This window comes from Marmota flaviventris, chromosome 3 (genome assembly GCF_047511675.1).
Source record: "Marmota flaviventris isolate mMarFla1 chromosome 3, mMarFla1.hap1, whole genome shotgun sequence".
Taxonomy (NCBI): domain Eukaryota; kingdom Metazoa; phylum Chordata; class Mammalia; order Rodentia; family Sciuridae; genus Marmota; species Marmota flaviventris.
The window spans coordinates 4,496,350-4,518,185 of record NC_092500.1 but is presented as its reverse complement, the minus strand read 5'-3'; the positions used below and the strand labels follow the sequence as shown (position 1 = coordinate 4,518,185).

General features: G+C 59.1%; 1 protein-coding gene across 2 annotated transcripts in view; it reads right to left on the bottom strand.

Moving 5' to 3' along the window:
- Positions 1 to 1,384: 1,384 nt before the first annotated feature.
- Positions 1,385 to 21,836, bottom strand: part of Kiaa0930 (KIAA0930 ortholog) — a 39,496-nt gene continuing 19,044 nt past the window's right edge. The window contains exons 2-10 of one of the 2 annotated variants that reach the window (XM_027954576.2): positions 16,777 to 16,925; positions 12,803 to 12,928; positions 12,647 to 12,724; positions 12,210 to 12,311; positions 10,414 to 10,554; positions 9,650 to 9,844; positions 7,027 to 7,189; positions 5,731 to 5,889; positions 1,385 to 5,294 (exon numbers count right to left, since the gene is read on the bottom strand). In XM_027954576.2, coding sequence (XP_027810377.1) covers positions 5,254 to 5,294; positions 5,731 to 5,889; positions 7,027 to 7,189; positions 9,650 to 9,844; positions 10,414 to 10,554; positions 12,210 to 12,311; positions 12,647 to 12,724; positions 12,803 to 12,928; positions 16,777 to 16,925 — 1,154 coding nt within the window. In that variant the 3' untranslated portion in view covers positions 1,385 to 5,253. The remainder of the gene's footprint in view (positions 5,295 to 5,730; positions 5,890 to 7,026; positions 7,190 to 9,649; positions 9,845 to 10,413; positions 10,555 to 12,209; positions 12,312 to 12,646; positions 12,725 to 12,802; positions 12,929 to 16,776; positions 16,926 to 21,836) is intronic. The other variant, XM_027954577.2, reaches the window with a different exon arrangement.

Genomic DNA, 21,836 nt, shown 5'->3' with positions numbered 1-21,836 from the left:
GTACTGTGACGTGTCCTGGTGTGGGTCCCCGCGGCTCCCTCCAGCCTGCCCTTGAACCTATGTGCATGCCCATTAAATGACTAAATGGGTTTCTGGAATTAGCTAAAGTCTTTTGAGCAAAGTTGTTTATTCAAAATATAATCAAAATTATTTCAAACTGAGCAACCTAATTGTTTTATTAAGTCACATTCCAAGATGAAAGACCCTTCATCCACATCATAAAAGAAAAATCTTACCCGTCACTCAGGCAGAGGCTGAGGCAGGAGGAGGTCAGTGACGCTGTGAAGGAAAGACAACTTGGCCCCCTACAAACAGGCACCTCCCTGGTCCTCCAGATTTTCCAGCTGTTGGTCATGTTAACACCAAGCTCAAGAGCACAGCCGGTCTGCACAGCTACCCCAGACATTCCTGAGCCGTCGTGCGTGGGTGCGTGGGTGGGTGGCCCAGTTTTCATTTCTCTCTTCCCAGTACCAGTTCCCTTTCCAGGGAGCATTTTCTCTAGGTTTGGGCGTGGCCTCAGCTCAGACTACCAATCCGTAGTTACAGGCCAGGTGGTGACTGTTTTGAAGGGACTTCCTGGTTATTTAACAGAAACAGGATTTGCTTCAGACCACAAGGAAGTCTTGTCCCCCTTCTGATCTACCTCCCTCCTGCTTCCACTTTTCAGTGTGCCCTTGGAGATGCCAGGTCAAGAAATTTTCAATCTGGTGTTTCCAAGGCAGAGGGCTAGACCCCCTGCATTCCTAAATGTGTCTCCATTCTGTAGCTCTTCAGTCTCTTGGGCCTTACTCACACCCAACACTCTGCAGCAAGTTGTTCATCCTAATAAAAAAAAAACATTCCCTGGAAGGTGGTTCTGAGGCTTTCTGCCTGTGATGAACACAAAAGCAGCCTCTGGGAGGATCAAAGAACCCCCGTGAGCACGCCCAGCAGGGTGCGTTCTGTGGGGTGCCAGGCAGGGAGAGCACCTGTTCCCAAACCTCTTACTGGGAGCATGCCCAAACCAAAGCCAGCCCCAGCTTCTGTTCCAGGCATTGGCCCACATTTGCGAGGAGTTGGGAAGTTCCACAGCACGACCGTGGGGGTGTGAACCACTCTGAGGGCGGGGAGCTGTGCCTGAAACATGTTTCGGGATTTACCTTTGTAAACATGGCACCTCTGGTCACAGACTCCGGGATGGCTAGCACGAACATAGACAGAGCACCCTGGGGCCTTCTGCAGGACTCCAGCACATCCCATTCCAAAGAAGTGCCTGTGAAAGCCCCCAAAGCCACTGCAGGGCTCTGGGGCAAACCAAGTTTCCATCATTAAGCTATCACTTTGCTCTAACATCTGCAATAGCCTGAACTGAGCACAACAGAAAAAATAACTATGTACGTACAGATCAGAGGAAACCAGGAGAAAATAACTTTAATATGCAAAGCAACTTTCCAAAGAAACAGGAAATCATACAGCAAAGCTGACGGAACTGCAAATCCTGCCTAGAGATGACTTCTGCTGGAGGCGGAAGATGGCTCATCAATTAGCCGGGACCTTTATGGAAACACCACGGACAATCAGCATGCCAGTGTGCCCACTGTGTGCCAGCATGATGTTTTTGCTAAAATATATTTTGTAAAAACCATGAGTTATGCCTCAAAGTGGCAAAAAACCCTCAACATTTTCTTTGCAGATTTAACCACTCTCAAACATAGAATTAGTTTGGAAACCATAAGAAATTCCCATTTACAAACTTTCTGACCTGCAAAGTGGAGGACTGAAGTCAAAAGAGGGTCTAACAGACAACGCTTCCAGCTGCTCAGCAGAGCCGGAGGATCGCTGCTGCTTTTGACTGACCGAGGCCATGGTCCGGAATCCTAATAGAAGACCTGATGGCCTTGGGAATATGATCGGAAGCTGTAAACTAAGCTCCCCGTGATCCTGCTGCTCCACTCCGGGCTCCACCTGCTGCAGACAGAGCTCCACCCAGCCCCAGCTACAGGTGTCCAGTGGTCTGGTTTGCGTGGCGGCCAAGTGGGCTCAGAGAGAGGGCTGGTGGGTTCTGTTTCCACGGAGGCTCATTTAGTATCTAGTCAGTGAAAAGCAAAGTACGAAAAGCAGGTCTGGGGGGTACCCCAGCTCCCAGCGGCCTCTGCAGAGCACAGGGTGGTACTTGGAGCAGCTCTCCAGCAGGGGCTGCTGCCCAGCCCTCCAAAGACTCCCTTCATTCAGTCCTTGTCCTGTTAGGATGGTTTTATTGAGAAGTAATTTGCTTCCCAGTACAAAGACAAGACCCAGCCTGACAGGGAGAGGTCAAGGGATCTGGTTTTTGAGGCTGGATGTGAAATTCCAGTTAACCTGGAAATCTGCAAACATTTCTGGGTGAAACCCACCAAGTTCAATATCAAGTTGGCAGATATCTAAAAAAAGGCCTCTAAAGAATTTTGGCCAATGATTTAAATCTACCAGGAACGACACTGTTACATGTATTTTCCGTCACTAGGATCAGGGATGGAAATGCCTTCTAAAGTCTCCTACTAACTAATGTACTTGTGAGTAAACAGGGAAAATATCCCATTTCTTTCTAGCTGGATTTTTTGAGAGAAGCCACAGGAGGAGCACACCCTCCTGGTCTCAGGGCTGCACGGAAACCTGATTCCTGACACGAGTGCCAGACGCCACCCTCCCGCCATGCTGTGGGCTGGGGAGTGCTTGCTTTTTGTCCTCTTTTGACCACTTCCCTGCTAAGTTGTGTTTTAAATAATATTCTTTTGAAAAAGTGAGCCTGGCCTCTTTGCAGGCACCTAGAAGTTCCAGTAAGACCTCAGAAGGCAGAGCTGCTCCACCTGTTCTTTCAAGAGCTGCCGGAGGGTGGGATGGAGGCTCACAGCCCCGTCAGAGTGCAGGAGCTGGACACTTAAAAAAGAAAACCCTCAGTTTTCTCAATGTCCTAAAAACTGACACCTAAGTTTCCTCAAAGGAAAGCTTCCCGATCCCCAGTCGGGACCTGTATGCTTGCTTCCGTCACCCTCTACTCTTCAGGAGACGGGCGTTCCCAGAAAAGCTAAAGATGGCCTTCAAGAAGCAAGAGCGTGCCACATGGGGCTGTTGGGCTCTGGTTCCAGCCAGCATTTGTCACTTTTTCACTGATAAAATTCATTATTCTGAAAAAAGCCTGACTTGGAGTGACAGCTCAAGTCTGGCTGTCAAGTGCCCCTGAGCGTGTTGGAGAAGGGCTTCCGGGTTGAGGACAGAGTGCCTGCGTGTCCCGGGCAGCGCGCTGTGGGCCACGCTGCAGCTGAAGCCCAGCTCGACTGTCACCACTGCTTGTGGCGCAGTGCTGGCAGGGCTCTGAGCCCCTCCAGCTGCCTCCTCGCCTAAGATGGGAACAACAATCCAACCTAAGTGTTGGGTTTAGCGCTCCACGCCACCGCGTGCCCTGTTCACGCGCCTTACACTCACGGGTGTGACCTAAATCGCAAGCACTTTCCCACGTGCCTTCAGCAGCTCCTCACAGCTACCCCACCGTACAGTGGGGACCCACTACCTGCTGCCGCCCTGGACTGCCTTGTCCTTCCATGGAAGACACATCAGGGCTTTACTTCTCCGAGACCCAGTCCACAAGTCCACAGCCCAGAATGAGCAGGGAGAAAGTTCTGGAGGCAGGAGGTGTATTTTGGCCATCCTGGACACAGACGGGAGCGGCGTCAGGCACCCCTGGAGAAGAGCGTGCTGGACAGGGCTCTGCGCAGGCACTCTGGGGCCTGGCCTGACCCTGCTGCCCTAGGCGCAACCATCAGAGCTGAGCTGCAGCTCCAGCCTGGGCCGGACGCTGCTGGAGGTCCACATTGACACAGGTCATTACAAAGGGGGAGAGGTGGCGAGCCTCTAGAGCAGCCGCCCAATGACCAACCCACACCATGCAGAAGGACTGACGGCGCCCTGACCCGTGGTGCACTGAACCCTGGAGATGGAGTGAGGTAGGTGGAACCGGCCCCGGTCACAGCGGGCAGACGGAGGCAGGGTGAAATGCAACAGCTCGCTTTTAATAACAACATACAAAATCTGGAGAAAGCCCCGAAGTGGTGCCCCATTCCCGGAGCCCGCAGAACGCAGAGGCAGGAAGACATGCTCCCGTCTGCCTCTGCGGCCTGCAGAGGGTCTTAAACGACTGGTGCCCTCCAGTATGGGGGACTTCAAAACAGCAACAAAGAGACCCAGCTTCCAGTTTATTCCCTGTTGGGTGGGGGAGGCCTCTGCTCACGAGAGCACACTGCGCGTCACCAGATGCGGCTCCTTCGCGCTAGGGCAAGGCCAGGCTGGCAGCCCACACACTGACCGCTGCACCTGCCGTGCACACCCAGCTGAGCCCCACTCTTTGCCCAGGGAGCTGGTCTGAGAAGAGGGGCCAGCACACTAGCCAAAGACCACCAAGGACAGGAAATGATGCCCAGCCCCCTCCGGCCTCAGGACGGCGGGTAGGCCTAGAACCTTCCTGAGGGGAGGCCAACCCCAGCCCACATCAGACACTGACCACCAAGCCCTCCCACCTGCCCAAAGAATCCAAATTCCAGGGGACCCTCCAGCCGAGGCCCAGAACAGGACGCGTCCGGGTCGGAGGTTGTGTGTTGGTGGTGTTCTTTGGCTGGAAGCGAAAGGCCATTCTGGCGGAATCAGGGCGATCTGCTTGGCTCAGGCTGTTCTGGAACTGGGTGTGAGTGAGGTGCTCCAGCCCAGGGCAAAGCGTCCAATAGCAAGTTCCCATCTTCCCCGTCTTCCTGCAGTAACCTATTGTGACAGCAGTGACTAGGGGAGGCTGAGCTGGACTAGCTGGAGGCCCAGGTGTGTCGGGACCCCTTTGCAAAATCCTCAGCTGGGCTTCCCTAAGGACACACAGTCTGACCACGGAGCGCCCGGGGTGGGTCCGGCTCTGTCAGCTGTGAGCCAGGTCAGTGGGTCTGGCACATTCGGGACGCTGGCTATCCTATGGCCTCTTGGTGTCTCTGGCCTCTGGATGCAGAGGGCCCTCCAGAGGCGGGCTGGGGTGGCGAGTGGCGGCACAGGGCGGGAGCAGAGCCAGAGGGAGGAGTTCGAGGCACTTCAGTTTGGGCTGGTGTTCTAGAGTCGGCCCTGGCCCCGGGAGTCGAGTGGCCCCGCCTGGCTGTGGCTCCAGCACTGGCTTGTCACAGAAGACCCCGTGGCGGTGACAGGTAGGCACTTGGCAGCAGTCCCAGGGCTGAGCAGGGCCGGGGCTCCGAGAGGGCCGCACGCACTCTAGGTCATCAGGATGGGCTTCTGCCGGACTTCCAGGATGTCTAGGGCCAGCAGGGAGGGGCAGGGGGGTCAGGGACACTCGACCACCATGCCTGGCCACAACGGGCCCTAGCAGGAGCCCACAGTGGCCACACACCGTCACCTGCCCTGCGGAAAGGTGCCCAGAGCAGCTGCAGAGCCTGGAAAGGGCGAGGAAGGAGCAGCACACTCCAGGGCTCCCCTTGAGGCTGCAGGCCAAGAGCCAAACCCCGCCCACATGACACCCAGGACTGCAGCCACTCAAGAGGGACAGCAAGAAGTGCAGGCAGGTGTGCAAAGGGGCACCCTGGTTTGGGGTCAGCTGCAGCCCACCTGAAGCCTGGAGCAGGAGGCCCGACCCTGCAGGGGTGAGCAGTGCGGGGAGACGGCCCCGAGCCACAGGACCCTGGGTCTGGGCAAGTGCGGAGAAGGGGCTCTGCCCCCGCCCCCCCACCTCACCTGTTAAGATTCGATGCAGCGGCAAAGTGACGTATGTCAAGTGTGCATAGAGAAGGAAGTTCCCATCGGCTCTGTTCAGTTTCAGCCAGGACCCGACCAGGGACCGTCCCGTGCCAGACAGGGACCGGGACCGCAGATTCGTTGCATTGTGCAGGTCGGCTGGAGGTCAGAAAGCCAGATCAGGGTCCCAGCAGTGGGGACTCGGCAGGAGCTGCAGGAGCAAATCCCCAGTCCAGGCCAGGACCCCCTCGGCTGTGTCCTGGGCACTCCTGACGGCCCCCACAGCACCCATGCACCCCAGAGCTGCTGTCTCCTCACCTTCCAGCCCCTCCTCCCACCCTCTGCCTCCAGGGAGACTTCCCTGGCTTCTCCCAGCCTCCCCTTCTCGGTATCTAGCTGAGTCTCCTTGAAGGTTGCTGCTTCCCTGTGCCCTGTCTGACCCTCGAACTAGGCCCTGCCAGCTGCAGGCCCCGGGGCAGCAGGACACAGCGCTCTGGGCCCAGCAGGAGAGCTGCCCCTGCAGGCAGAGCAGGTGCTGCGGGCACTTCCCATTGAGCTGGGAAGAAGCCAGCGGAGGGGAGGCTTGTCCAAGCAGGTCAAGGTCATGGCCCTGGGTTAGGGTCAGGACAAGGACAGCTTCCAAGCCCCATCAGTGCTGCCACCTGCTCCCTTGGGGCCCCCGTGGGACGGTGCTCTTGGAACTTCTGCTCTCACACGATATGACATGGGCTGGCACACACCCACTGGCCTGGTCCTTGAGGGACACTCAGCCCTCACCAGCAGAGTACGCCAGGACTTCCCTCCCCGTGCTGGAAGTCCACTTCTAAGCCCTCCGGTGGCCTCCCTGACCAGGGATAGAAGAGGACCCCTGCTGTCTGGCTGCACAGCTGGCTGGCAGCAGTAATCACTGAGAAGACACGGAGAAGGGGCTGGTGTGTGAGAGGCACAGTCGGCTGAGGGACCTGGGGCCTCTGGACACTGGGCAGAGATGCCCTGGAGGCTGTGGGCGGGAGCCTGAGGGGTCCTGCAAGTCATGATTCTGCCCCTGGAGAACAGGGCGTTGAGCAGAGATGGGGGCGACCCTGAGACACACCCACCACGGAAGGTCCCAGCGTGAGGCCCGCTGGCCATGACAGCACAGGAGTGAACAGGACCAGAGCCAGGCCTAGCTGAGTGCCCGCTGGCTGTGTGCAGCGGCTGCCCCAACCCAGGTGGCACGCGGCTATCTGCGCGGCACTCCCAGACCCCGGCCAGCGCCCGCACGGTGCAGCCGCCGAGCCTCGGGGCCAGGCTCACCTCCACCATCGTCCTCCCGGAAAAACTCCTCACTGTCATTGGCGGAGTGAGACTTCTTCATCTCGGCGATCCGGTTCCGGGGCACCTTCCTCTTGAGGGATGGGGAGAAGAAGGCAGGCCGGTTGTTCCGCTCCGGGGTCGGGGGGGTGCTGAAGGAGGTCACCTGGGAACAAGGAGCCCGAGTCACTGGAGCAGCAAGAGTAGCCGCGGTCTGAGGGCCCCAGGGCCGCTCACATCCTGTCCCCCAAACAGCCCAGCTCTGAGCCCCAGGGGAGCGGCCACTGGGCTGCGGCTGCTGGCTCTGGCTCGAGTGCAGCCACCCGGGCAAGGGCAGGATGCCTGGCTGCAGTGCCCTCCAAGGAGGAAGCCCACTGCCACCGGGAAGGATGCAGGGTGCCTCTTCCTGGCCTCCACCCAGGGAGGGTGACAGGTGCAACCATGGATCAAGCCCGAGCCCCGCCCCGCCCCCTGGAGCCTTGACTATAGGCCAGGGGCTGGCGCTAGCCCATCTGACCATCAGGAAAGGAAGTCGAGACAGCGGCCTTGACTTGCCTAAGTCAGCCAGAGGCCTGACGGCAAACAGGACCGCAGTCCAGGTCATCCCCTAGTGTCCTCCCGCTGTGAGGCCCCACCCCTCTGACTCCCAGTCCCTTTCCTGAGAAGCACTATATAGCTCATCTCCACTCCTCCCGCCAGAGCACACTGGTCCCATTCTCCTGACGTCCACAGCCGCTGAGGCTAGGCTGGCACACACAGGTACAGACAGAGGTCCCTGCCCTCAAGGAGCTCACAGTCTGTTGGGGGTGCCAGACTCAGAGAGTGACAACCACAGACAGCATGCTGGCCACTGAGACAGAGAACGGGAAGCACAGGACACAGGAGCACAGAGGCAGAAGGGACTGGCAGCCTGGGGAATCGGGGTAGGCTTCTTGGAGGAGGTGCGCTTCAGCTGGGTCTTGAAGGACGAGTAGGAGTTCGCCAGGTGAAGAAGGGGGGGAAGGGCGTTCCAGGCAGAGGGAACTTGGCCCATCTCCTCCCTCCTCCCCACGCAAACAAGAATCAGGGCGGCAAGATGAGCTGGGACTGAGGCTTCGAGAGCCCCATCGGCTCCTCGTCACAGCTCCGACATCCACCAAAGTCCCGCGGCTGCTGGGCTCCAGACGGTCCTCCCACAAGCCGGGAAGGTTTAGAAGATAAAAAAAACAAACACCAGAAGCTACAATACACACAGTCTGCATTTGTGATCCGCGCTGGTTACAGGTGGCCTCTGGGTATAAGAGGACATGTGACAGGCAGCAAAGAGCAGGGTCCCCAGAGCTCAGGCCTGGCTGCTGGCCCATGTGACCCCAGCGCCCAGGGCCTCCTGCTACCAGGGTCTGGGGCTGCCTCACCCCTCACAGCCACACTACCTGGGGAATCGAGGTTGGGGCAGGCCTGGTGACACGTCTGTGGCCACTCAGCACCCAGCCACAACTCCACACGAACGCTACACCCATCTTTTCAGAGTCCCAGTGGGCAGTCTAGGGCCAGGAAAAAGCAGACCCCTTATCTCAGAAATATGAACGGCCTCCGTTCCTGGGACAAGAGGCCACCTGGAACTCCACCATCTTCCTGAGTAGCAGCATCTGTCTGTCTCACACACACACCGATGGGAGCACGGAAAAGCTTGTGAGGGGAGAGAAGCTGGCCCTGAGCCCTGGAGACGATCGAGGCTCAGACCTTCTTACAGAATCAAAGCACAGGCAGTGCTCCCTCTGCTCCCTCGCCTCAGGCTCCCGGGCCGTGACTCGCACACCTGAGGCCACAGCCCAGCACCCCAGCAGCCAGAGGGCCACAGGCTCCCTCACACCTGGAGGCAGGTGTCTGAAGGAGAGCGCTGAGGTTGGAGCGGAAGAGGCAGACACACCACGGTCCCAAGCACACAGCGTCTTCGGACAGGGCTGGGCAGGCTGCGCCTGGGCCAGTGCACAAAATGCCGCCTCCTCCAGGGCCCGCAGCTCCGAGTGGCCCTCGCTCTGGAGACCCAGCAGGTCAGGGGAGCCAGTGGGCAGAGCCTGGTCTCACCTGGCCCTGGGGGTGAAGCTACTGCTGACCTCAGCTCTCCGCCCTAGGGACGGACAGTGCCCAGGGCCCAGTGGTGTCCCCAAGAGGTGTGTGACCTGGGCAGCAACCTGGGTTCCAGGCCTGTGGGTAGGATCCTGCCCCCTACCCACAGGAGGAACCGGCGGCTCCGGGGCTTGTGCTCTGCCCACCTAGTGGGCAGCAGGAAGGCCAGCTCCTCCTCACCTCCCTCTGACTCAACATCCAGTTTCATGTGGCCACCTCACCCAGCAGGTCCAGCTGGGCTGGCACCAGGGCTAGGCCTGGCTTTCTGGTCGGACTCTCCTGTCCACAGCCCCTGGGGACTCAGCCTGGCTGCACTGGCAGCTCAGAGAAGCAGAAGGAGCTGTGGCCCAGGCCCAGCCTACTGTGTGACCTCGGGCAGGGTCCCCAGGTCTCTGAGCCTCGGCTTCCTCGTGGGTGGGAGTGATGGTACCTACCTCCCAGGGACTATGGGGTAGGGGACCTGTGAGAAGCAAATCCGAGGGACAGGAGGCCCCTCCCCCAGCTGTGTAGCCCTTACCCGCTCATGCATGGGTGAAGCTGGGCTGGAGTCCTCTTCAGTCCCGCAGGGGGACGTGTCACCAGTGGACACACGGCTGACTGCCATCTCGGCATGGCCCTTTCCCTGCGGCCCCTTCATGCGCACAAACTCCATGTTGTTGTACTTGTAGAAGCCAAATGACATCTTCTGGGCCATGCGAGCAGCCACGCTCACCTGCAGCAGGTGGGATGTGGCCTGAGCCAGAGTGGTGGGGACTGCTCCTCAGGCCTCCCCCAGGGACACAGCAGCCAGGGTGACCATCCCTGTGGGCTACCCGTGGGGGAAGGGGCAGACCCCAGCCTGGCAGGTGCAGCGTGGGGAGGTATTCCGGTCTCCTGGTGCCATTCTCGCTGCCCCGGAAGCTGTGCCACAACAGTGCAGTACCAGGCTAGGACAGGGCACCAGCACACAAGGCCTAATACTGACCCCTTCCCAGGCTGGGAGAGGCTCCGGTCTCTAGCAGCCCTGCCACACAGGAGCAGCCTGGGCTCCTCACCCTTGGCTGGCAGTCAGGGCCAGCTTCTGGGCTGTCCCCAGGAACAGGCAAGGGAGAGCCAGGGGCTCATGGCACAGTGAGGAGGGAGAAGAGAAAGACCCCCTTGTGTCGGAGGGCAAGGCTAGGCCAGGCGGGGGCCAGCTGAGCGTGGCCCAGGGCCACAGGTGCTGGGGGACAGGCATGGCCCAAAGGCAGGCTTGAGGCCACGCAGGGAGATGGGGATGGGGGACCCCAGGCGGACACTCACTCGGTTGTCATACACCTTCTTGAGCGCCTCGTAGCGGATAGAGCCCTGGAAGATGACCCCCTGGAACATGTTGGTTTTGTCACTGGCCACCAGCTCCACACACACCATCTCTCCTTCCCCCACGGTCATGTCGCTAAACACCTGAGGGGGCACAAGGAGGACAGGGGGATATGGAGTGTCCGCTGCCACCACTGGGACCGCAGCCGGGCCCACCTGCAGGGACAGCCTGCTTCAAAGCCCCAGTTTGCCCGTGAAGTCACTGATGGAGAAGGCGACAGCCGTCCTGACCCCCAGCTCTACCCAGTCCCCCAGACCCTTGGATCAGCCTCCCACTGGGCAGGGCTTACTGCAGGAACTCCAGGACTAGAGGTACGGTGTTGAGAGCCACAGCCGAAGGGGCCCCAGCAAACTTCCAGCTGCCAGCACCAGCTGCCAGCTGATGGTTGGCTCACAGCGGCCCCAGCAAACTTCTAGCTGCCAACTGATTGGCTCCTCTGTGGTGATGCTCATTGGATTGTTTCCCTGCCCTTTCAGACCACAGAGCTGCTCATTGGGGGACTTTTTTTGGCTCCGCCCATGCAACCCAGCCAATCGGCCTCAAGAGCAGGAGGAGTCGGGGAGGTTGAGAGGCTTGTGGGAAGCGGGTGGTGGCACTTGGGCTCTGAGGGTTTTCCTGAAGAGCTGGGTAGTGTGGTGTGTGTGTTCTAAAAATAAAGTTCATTTCTTTTGACAAGTGGCTCCTGAATTGTGCCCAGCCATACTGCGGCATTTGGTGGCCCGTACGGGGAACGAACCCGCAACCTTGGCGTTATCAGCAGTGCGGCCCCTGCTGGGCCACAGGAAGGCCAGGCCCCTCGTCACACTTCTTCTGCAAGCAAGTGAGACAGGTTACAAGTTGGCCTGGCCGCTGGGCACCTCCCCATGCCAGCTATGCAGCCCCATCCTGCCTGGCCCTCTATGCCCTGAACTGGTCCCTGGGCTCAAGTCAAATGCTCAGCAGCACTGACACAATGACCACCTGCTGCCTTTCTGAGCTGCTATTCCCTGGGGCTGGCACACAGATTGTGTGTGGGGGGGAGGGGTGGGTGGTTGGGGACTGAACCCAGGGCCTTGTGCATGCAAGGCAAGCACTCTACCAACTGAGCTGTCCCCAGCTCCAGATGTGAGTTTTAAAGCCAGAGACTCAGATGCCAACAGCTTTGCTGTGTGAGGTGGGGAGGGTGTCAGCTCCTGTGCCTCAGGTGCTCAGAAGCCCCAAAAGACATGCCTGCCTTCCTGTGGGTCCTCCCAGGGAAACCCTGGTGAGCACAAGGACCACTCCAGGGCCTCAAGAGAGAAGCAGTGGCTTCCCTTCTGCTCCACCCAGTGCCCTGTGCCCAGTGAGCTCCGGTTTTCCCAGCTTTAAACACAGTCTTGGTCCAGGTGACTCCTGAAGCCCAACCCTGCCTGACACACCAGGATTTCCTGATGGTGGGGCATGAAGATGCCCATTTGTGGTCATGGGAGACAACAAAGACTTCCTGCCCAGGAGGCACGCACTGTGAGTCTGCAAGGTGCTCTCCCTCCCAGCGGCCCTTGGATCATCTACCCCATGGGCAAGTAGGACACGCAATGACATTCACACTCATTTTACAGATGAGGCTGGGTGAACTCCCCTGCCCCAAGTCAGACACCAGCAAGAGAGGCCTCGCTGGCCAGCCTCTGGACCACCACTAGCCCAACACCTCCTGTGGGAGAAGGTCCTCGCCCTGCGCCTCCCGGATAGAGCTGGGGAGCAGCCAGGGCAAGCAACTCACCTCCTCAAAGCTGTCAATCATGAAGAAGATGTTAGGGTAACTCATCTTGGACTCTTCCCCTTTGCTGTCCATGGGGTGTTTGCTGGGAGATGCAAACACTTGCTGAAAGAAAGCAGATTTCAAGGGCTGAGAGAGGTCATACCTCGCGGGCTGGCCCAGGGCCACTCTAGTACGGGCTGGCATGGCCACACTGCTCAGAGCCTGTCCAAAACCAAGGAGCCACTCTGGAGGAGCTGTGTGCCAAGACCTGGTTGCATGCTCCTTGCATGGGACACAGGACCCCAGGCACTGAAGGTACTTCTGCAGTCAGACCCTCTCTCCCCTCAGGGGAAGGGAGGAGGGGCGGGGAGGGGGAGGAGTCTTTCCAGCCTAAACACCAGGCAACCCTGGACTGACGTGGCAGGTGGGTGGCCTGGGGCTCTCGAACCAGGGCTCACCTGGGATTTCTTCTTATGGATGTGAATGTCACCTCCATCAGAACGTGTGCACACTGCACAGGTCACCATGTAGTCCAGCTGGAAGAGAGCACAGGTCAGTGTGCAGAAGGGGCACTTCCCTCACACCCATGCAAACTCCACCCACTGTGCTCGTACCTTCTGCAGGATGAGATTCAGGCACACGCTCTCCTCCCAGTCAATGTCGGGGTCCCCCAGGCCCGGCAACTTCTTGGAGTCGCGCCGGTACACCTCCACCTCCACCTCGGGCTCAGCCTCCGCCTGCTACAGCACCGGGCGGGAGTGAGTGTGCTGACCACTGAACACCTGTGCCCCACCATGGTGCTGAGCAGGCCCAAGATGGACAAGGCCTCCCACTCCCACTGTTCCACTCCCAGCGCTCGAGCTCTGGGACCCACAGGGCATCCATTCTCCTCTTGGAGTCTGGATTTCCTCATCTGCACCGGGCCAGCATCTTCCACTCAAAGTTATTGTGATGATTAAAAAAGATCATATCTGCTAAGTGTCACTAATGACAGTGACATCTATTGAGCTCACAGTGGCCAGGAGGGGTTGGGTTCAATGTTTTGCGAATTATTTATTTTTTGGACCTAACAACATTCCTAGAAGACAAGTGTCATTAGTCACATTGTAACAGATAAAGCTCAAATTTATTGAAGGTCAAATAATACGCACACATGAAAGAGGAATGAGAGCATCTACCTGCACCTCTCCACGGAGAAGAACGTTAGGGAAAAGTCAAAAGCAGGTTTTGATGCATCTGTCCTGCTGGGAGGCCTCCTGTCCTGGATCCTGGTGAGGCCCAGAGGGCATCAAGGGGAACCAGGCACCCCAGAAAGGGAGTGTTCAGGCCTCTCACAGGGGTGCAGGTCTGTGTACCCGGAGGTAGAGCTGAGACCCATGCAGAGGTGCCAGAGGCTTTAGCCTCAGCAAGAGAAAGGATGTCCTAGGGCGGGACTCCCACTTCCCACGGCCTGTGCAGCAGAAAGTCCCCTGACCTCTGAATTGGGTCCCTGGGGCCCCAGGCTGTTGCTGCTCTTGGTCGCACTTCATGGCCCTGGCTGGGCCACTCTCCTTTCCTCCAGTGCCCCACTTGTTTAGTCTCCTCCAAGAGAACACAGCCCCAAACAGGGCTGTAGACCCTGCATGTGGTGGAGGCTCTGCAAGTCTTTGCTGGCCAGTGAGTGGATGGACAGGTACGAGGTGCAAGCGCAGGGCTACTTTCAGATCAGAACCACGCACCCTGGACAGCAGAACCAGCAGTCCCATCAGCAAAGCGCCCGAGTATGCACCACAAGAAAGGTCCAAGGATGTGCTGGAAGCTGCTCAGATGTCCACCCACAGGACAGATGGACGGCTGTGGTACACTCAGGGGAACAGCATACAGCAGCCAGACAAACCACAGCCACCTGAGTCAACAGACACAGCCCAGAAGACACCGAGGAGGCAGCAACTCCATGACCAGGGGTGCAAGAAGCCAGGCCTGCCCTGGGGGAGGGAGGTAGCCGAGGATGGCCAGGGCCTCAGGTGTGCCTGGATCTGGGGGCTGGCGACCCCGGGTGTTCCCACTGAGAGAGACCATCAAGCTATGCACGCTGGCCGGTGCGCTTTCCCGCATGCCTGTTATGCTCCAGAAAACCTACTCCAAGAGAAAAGGGGATGGAGCAGAGCCGCGTCGTGGGAAGTGATGGGATCCAAGGCAGGCTCCTTCCTGTCCCTGAGCTCTGGTTTTCCTGTGAGTGGGTTTAAGATAATCTGTACTCCAGGACTGCTGAGGGCATCAATGGGAGTGACAGTGGCACACTGCATGGGCCACCAGCAGAGTAGGCCACAGGTGCCCCAGTGCTCATCATTGCCAGGGACAAAATGGCCACCAGGAGTATTTCATCCAGGGGTGGTGTAAACAGAGTGTAGGGAATCAAGGACACTCCCGGGACAGGCTGGGCCAGGATCCCTAACGTGTCCCTGCAGCAGGGTGCAGAGATCCCAGCATCCTGTGCCCACCCACACTGCAGCACTGGCTCTGCCTATCCACCCTCCTCCACTAGCCCATATGGTTACCATGGCAACCGGGGACCAACAGGATAGGGAGGAGCGGGAAGGGGTGGGAGCTGGCTCCATGCTTGCTGCAGAAGACTCTGGGTGCGCAGGCGCAGCAAACAAAGCTGGTCTGCAGTTAGTTCTCCATGGGGCGGGGCTCCGTGATTGTGCTCCCAGCCCGCCCCCTGCAGGCCGTCCTCTGCACTGCAGCCTGGTGAGCTATAAAAAGTGCCCTGTGTAGAGGGATTCTGGGCAGGTCTTGGCCCTCCACATACTGCACCAAATGCTACCCGGGAAAGGCACTATGTTAATGCCATGTCACATATGTCACACACTGTCACACCCTGGGTCACAGGTATCTGGAACCCCCTTCCCATAATACAGGTGCTAGTCCTTCCCCTTGGGGTGTCCACAGTACACAGCTTTCCTCGCTATCCTGTGGGCAGATGTTACTTTCCTTTTGCAGCCCCCACTGGCCCTCTGTTCTTCCCACCATCAGAGCACTAGTGACTCTGTACAACACTGGCCATGATGTCTGCCTGTTCCATAAGACAGGGGGGCTTCCTAAGGACAGTGGCCAGCTCTGGGTCACTTCTATGCTGCAATGCTGGGGCAAAGGGTGCTTGCACATGGCTCACCATGGGTGCACAGTGCTCCTGTGGGACTCAACCCCCCCCCCCCCACATCTTCAAGAGCAGCTGCAGGCAGCCCTGCCCCTCCTGTTCCAAACTCGTCAGTCCTGGGCCCAGGCTGCTCTTCCCCAAGGAGGGCTCACATCTCTCACTTCTCTTATGTGCCATCTCTGCCAACCCTCTCTCCCCTCACCAGGCCTCTCCAGGGCACACAGACCTGACCTCCCCTCTGCCTCCTGACCAGAGCTGCCACCTCTCCTGAAACGGAAGACAAGAATGCCTCCCAGTGCCCTGGCCTCTCCACAGCCTCTGGCCACAGTAGCCTTTGCCTTGAGGAAAAGACCAACATTTCACAAAAAGAACTTTTTGCAACCTGACTCCAGCAGACACCAACAGGCTGGAGGGTTAGGGACAGAGGCTGGGGCCCAGAGCTTTTCTACCCCAGCTACTTACTCCCTGCTGGGCAGACAAGGACTTCCACCTCCTAAGGGAGAGAAGGTCCCATCCCCCAGGGCCATGCTGAGGCTGGAGCAGGGAGCACCCACAGCAAGAGTCACCCTCATGAGGAAGAGCCAGACACCAGCTGTGTCCTGCCAAGGGCATCTCTGTGGTCAGTCACATCACCCAAGCCTTCCAGCCACCCAGGGGTGCATGACAGCAGGGCCCCACCCTTATGGAATAAGAGCCTGAGCCTAAGAGGTGACTAGAAGTGTCACCCAACAATTAGGGGGCTAAGCTGGTCTAGGCAGCTGGCTTAGACTGCCTGCCAGACAGGACAGGTGAGGTGGCTGGACTGAGAGGTCCCACAACCAACACCTGCTGGATGGCCCCACCAATCAGGCCTCCTCCTCACCACCCCCCACCACTGAAACTGCTCTGCCAGGCCTCTACACCCTCCCTGTCCCCAGTCCCAGCACTGGCCATGCCACCTCTCCAGGCCCTTCCCCACTTGGCTCTTCTGCTTCTCTGGCCAACAGTCTCCTGCTGGTCCCTCCAAGGCCAGCCTGGCAGGAAGGCACGTCAGCTCCTTTGCCCTGGCTCCCAGGCCTGTCCACTGGCCGGTCCTGCATGTATTCGGGCTCTCAGAGCAGATGCGAGGCCGGCAAGGGCTGCGACTGGCTGCCTGGGCGGCGAGCGTTGGCTTAGCAGTGGGCCCGGCTCCACAGCCCCCTCTGGCTTGCCCGATGTCCACCCTGCCAGGCTGTGAGGTGCCTGTGTTCCGCCTAGGGACACGCGGGCGGCCCTGCCCACAGTGGGTAGGCCCAGGACACTGGGCTCAGGCCTCAGCACTGCCATCTGTTCCCTTGCAGTGAGAGGCTGGGCACTCCTCAAAGCTGCAGTGGTGCGGACATCGCTGCCCCAGCCGTCCTGGCACCCGCGACTGCCCCAGCCCCGACAGGCGTCCTTCTGGCCTGCACAGGCCTCCCACGGGTCACCCACCTTCCTGCCCTCGCCGCCCTCGCTGCCCGCGTAGGCCAGCTTCCTGCGCACGTAGAAGAGCATGTCATCCTGCCGCGGGGCCCACTTCTCCATGAAGTAGGTGGAGAACATCCAGGTCCAGAAGACGATGCGGTCATCCTTGAAGCACCCTGCAGGGGGAGGCCCGAGCCGTGAGCGGCCGCCCAGCCCAGGCTGCTGACCCTCCGCCCAGCACCCACCCGCCCGCCCGTCTGCCAGGCACCCGAGAGGCTGGGGCGCCCCCCGGAGGCCGGCTCCCGCGGCTCCTTGTCCCCCACAACCGATCCACCACATGAGTCAGACAGCAGCTGGGCAGCCGGTCCCAGGGAGCCTGGAGGACCGAGTCGAGGCTCTGGAGGCGGCATCAGGCATCCCCGCTGCCACCACCGCTGCGGAGTCCCCACCTCCACCCGCCCGCCCGAGCTGCTGCGGCAATTCCCACGGAGAATCCGACTTAAAGGGACAGCTGCCCTTTGCCAGCTGCTTCCCAGGCAAACAGGAGCCCTGCGCAGGTTGCTTATTAAATTCTTGCACAGACTTCATTACAGAGGGTATTTCTTTTTGATAAATATTTGTCATCTTTTTTTGCACAAGAAGAAAAAGCCCACAGGTTTTGGTAGGAGAACTGGGTCACCATTCCAATGCGGCCACATCATTATGTGACAGTGGACAGGTGGCTCAGCCTCTGAGCTAGGTGAACTAAACGGTGGGTGGAAAAGCCCTTCCTGGAATAGCAGGCTTGACAAGGTGGGCTTCCTCCCTCCTGGTCAGAACCAACACACCCCGTGGAGCCCTCTTCACCACTGGTGCGCTAGCTGTTGCTGTCCCCTCCCACCCCAGTGCCACTCTGATCTAGGCCTAGTACTGTGCTGCTGGAAGGACCCAGTCCCTGCTCTTAGACATGGAGAACCTAAGGGCCAGTAGGACCATCTCCCAGCCTCACTGGCTGTCAGTGGCATGAGCAGGACCTGCCCATGTCCCACCTCCCAAAGGTCAGCCATGATGCTAAGACCCCAGCAGAGAGCCCCAGCCACACCACTAGCCAGAGAACCAGGGCTCAAGACCAGCCCTGGCGTGGCCAGCTCCCACACCCTGCCTGGCCTGGCCTCCAGACATAGAAGCAGCAAGTAGGAGGGTAAAGGCAGACTCCCTCAGGGAGGGGTCCAGGTCAGTGAGGCTCGTCAGCCTCAGGAGCACAGGCCAGGAGGCCCCACAGCACAGGCAGCTGGCCAGGCTCAAAAGGCCCAGGTAGAACCAATGTCTGTGACATCTCACCCCTTTGAATTCCTGCCCCACTTTCCCGACATGCAACGCACAGTCCACCCCACCAGAGCCCTGCAAAATTAGGCAAAGGCAGGATAGCTGTTCCTGGACTAACCTCTGGCCCTTTAAACACAGGATGGGTCTTTCTTTCTTTCTGTATTAGAGATTGAGCTCAAGTGCTCTGCCAATGAGCTACACACCCCCGGCCTTTTTCTTGCTAATTAGCTGGGGCTAAGGGTGTAGCTCAGTGGTAGAGCGCCTCTGTGTTCAACCCTCAATAGCCACTCCCCAAATTATGAAGGTGGCACCCCGGTTCACAGAGCTGGAGACAGATCTGCCAGGTGCCACACTCAGACTCCTGGGAAATCTCGGTGCTCAGCAACCTGTTGAACCTGAGACGGGTCCAAAAACGCACTCAGCAGGCAGCTGCAGCCCCAGGGGTGCAGGCAGGATTGGCAGGATCAGGGGAGTCTGGGGCCTGGCACCTCCTGCTGCTGGTGGCTCTCTAGGAATCTCCAAGCCCAGCAGGATCCAGCAGGTCCCATCCCTGCTTGCAGCCAATCTCCTTGGGCTCCAGGAATCAGGCAGCTGAAGCAGGCTACCTGCCTATGGGGACTCCCAGCAGGGTGGCTGGGCACGCACAGGGTTCTGGAGCACAGGGTGGCTGACCACACCCTGGGGTCAGCAGGCCACAGTGCTGTGTGCCAGGCCCCAAGCTGGTCCTGCCCATAAGCACCCCTGCAGCACACGTCCCAGCAGCCGTGAGACCATCAGAAAGTCCAGCAGGCGACACCCCCTGCCAACACCTCGTGTAAACCAGCCTCTGATTCTACCCCATGGCCAGGCTGCCCCCTGCAGCTGTTGGAACTTTACTTCAAGCCCTCTCCTGCCTTCTCCCTAGGGCCTTCCCATCAAATCAGGAAAAAGTCCAGAGTCCTTCCTAAGCACTCCATGTCGGCCCCCTTGGCCACCTCTCCCTGGCCACGCTGGCTGCCCACAGTGCCGTACACACTCCCTTTAGGGCCAGGATACAGGCTCCTCCTCCTCCTCCAGCCCCTCCCCATCCCTCCAGGTTTGGCTTAGATGTCACCTAAGATGTTTAACAGAGACCCCCGACCCCTGTTAAACATATCCACAGGGACCCCCTATCTTGTTTTGCTGCCATCAGAGCCTTATCACGACCTGGCATTCCACACCCATGCACTGACACGAAGGCGTTCCCAGAGGAGGAACTTGGTTACTATTAGATCTCAGTACCCAGATCAGCACCACGCACACAGCAAGCATTCAATAAATGCAGGCTGAGCACATGCAGTACCCAACCAGACCAGAGAAGAGTGCGGGCCATGAGCTACAGCCCTTTTAGCCTCAGGGTTTCTGACTTGTGAGCTTCCAAAGAAGCCCCGATTCTCACACAGGTGCCAGGGCTGAGCCCCGCTTCTCTGCCCTTCTGGGCTCGGGAGTTGCAGCACCCGCTGTGCTGAAGGTGCAGGCCCATGTCACAGTCCACTACCTTCCCTCTGCTGCCGCCGCGGGCCAGGCAGGTGCGGGCCAGGAGAGCCCGAGCCAATGAGCTCCAAGAACCCAGGGCTGTCGGCAGTGGGACGCAGCCCAGCATCACCAGCACTGTTCTATCTAGTGCCAGCAGGGCAGACCAGCAGGAAGAGCCAGGCTGCCAGGGACACACAGGCCTCCACTGCCCAGCAATTAGTCCCCTGGGTCCAGCCCCAGGGGCTGCCCTCCAGAGGGAGCCTCCTAGTCTCCAGAACCCACCGTCCTGTCTACCTGCATTCAGCAGCTTTCTCGTTGCTGTGACCAAAAGACCTGACAAGATCAATTTTAAGGATGAGAAGTTTTAAGGTTCATGGTTTCAGAGGCTCAGTCCACACACAGCTCCATTCTTTGGGGTATGAGGTGGGGCAGGACATCATGGCGGAAATGTGTGGCTGAGGAAAGCAGCTGGGAAGGTGGCACCCAAGAAGCAGCTCCGCTCACAGGCACCTCCTGGGTGACCCACCTCCTCCAGCCACACCCCCCTGCCTACAGTCACCACCCAGCTAATCCCTGTCAGGGGATCAATGCACTGAGAGGCTCAGGCTCTGCCGCTTCACCTCTGCGCCTCTTGCATCTCCACCCCAGTATCGACACCGTGGCCCCTGCCACCTGGCTGGAGGGAACGCCACCTTGGAATCCAGGGGATGGACTCCTGGAGCAGATGCAGCCCCTGAAGCTGAGACAGACTCACTCAGGCAGCACCACGGACAGCTGCGCTCCACGTGGCAGGCTCGGGGCTGGGGTCCTAAGGGGCTGTGTCCCACAACAGAGCCTCTAGCACTGAATGAGCACACAGGATCCTGCTCCTGGGGGCAATACTGGGCAGGCTCCAGGAGCCTCTGGTCACTATGCCGTCACCAGTGACCACTCATGGCCTCAAGGCAGGTTTCTGTCCAAAGGCCTTTTATTCCACACAGAGCTCATTCCTCAACTGAACGCAGCCTGAAGGAAGCTCACTGAACACACCTCTGTGACGCATGGCCCGGCCCTCCTGTGCTGGGCCAGGCAGGATCTGGGCACTGCATTGGGCAGCACCATGAGTCACCCACAAAAAGCAGGAGGTGTGAGTCCCACGGCACCACGTGGGCCCACAGACTCAGATCTACAGGCAGGACACAGGTCTCCTCCTGCACCCTTCGCTGGGAACCAGTGTGCAGGGGACACATTTTCCAAATGTCCACCACTAACCACAAAAGCGTGCCCACTACTGATTTGGGATTAGAGATAATTTCAGCAAAGAGGCGAATTCACAAACACAGAGTCCATGAGCAACAAGTACTGGCTGCATCAGGACTGACCCTGCCAGCTCCAGCTGGGAACACAAGGCCCAGCCGTGCCCCCCCACCCCAGCCAGGGGTCTGCCCGAGTTGCTCGCTGGATCACAGACCTGCAGGCCCCCCACAGACCAGCAGCTCAGGGAGGAGTGGGTGAGGCTCATAGCGGGGCATGCTGCCAGGCCTCCCTCATCTGGGGTGCTCTCTGCTGCTGCTATCTCATCCTGCAGGACACTGAGGGCGGGGGGACAGGGAGCCCAGCTGCTCAGCAGGACTGGTGTGAGCAAGGCAGAGCAGTGACAGTGGCTGGCGGGACTCCTGTCAATCACTGCACCCTCGAGGCAACATTATGGGGTGAGGGAGGCCCTGGGCTCAATAGAAACTCGGTCTTCATTCCAGAGATAAAGCAACCTGGGAATGGAGAGACTCAGGGGAGATTCAGAGCTGGGACCTGAAGTGTGGCAGACATGTGCTTCCCAGGCCCACACATGGCACTGCAGGCTGAACGGCTGGGAAGGCAGCCCAGGTCCCCTCACTGAGCCCCAGCCCTGCCCTCCCCAACACAACACATGGGGGTGGCTCACAGTGGGCCTCTCAGGCCAGCCAGGAGGACACCCGCCTTGACCATGGGTGCTGTGGGGACCACTTCCCGCAGAGTGCCAAGTAAGCACCAATAATGACCCATAGAGAGACCCCTCAAGTGTACCTGACCAGAAAGGGACCTCTGCACCTCTCAGGGCTTTTCACAATACCAGCGCAGGCTGCAGAGGCTCCGTTAGACCAGGAGCGAGAAGAGACTTGGCCCACACTGTTGACCCAGCACTGCCAGCAAGCCTCCAGGGAGAGCAGGGAGACCGCAGGAGGGGCTGGGCAGAGCACGGGCCCGGTGAGCGCTCCTGGACAGACAACCACTCCGTGGCTAAGTTAACCACTGGGCTGCTTTCCACCAGC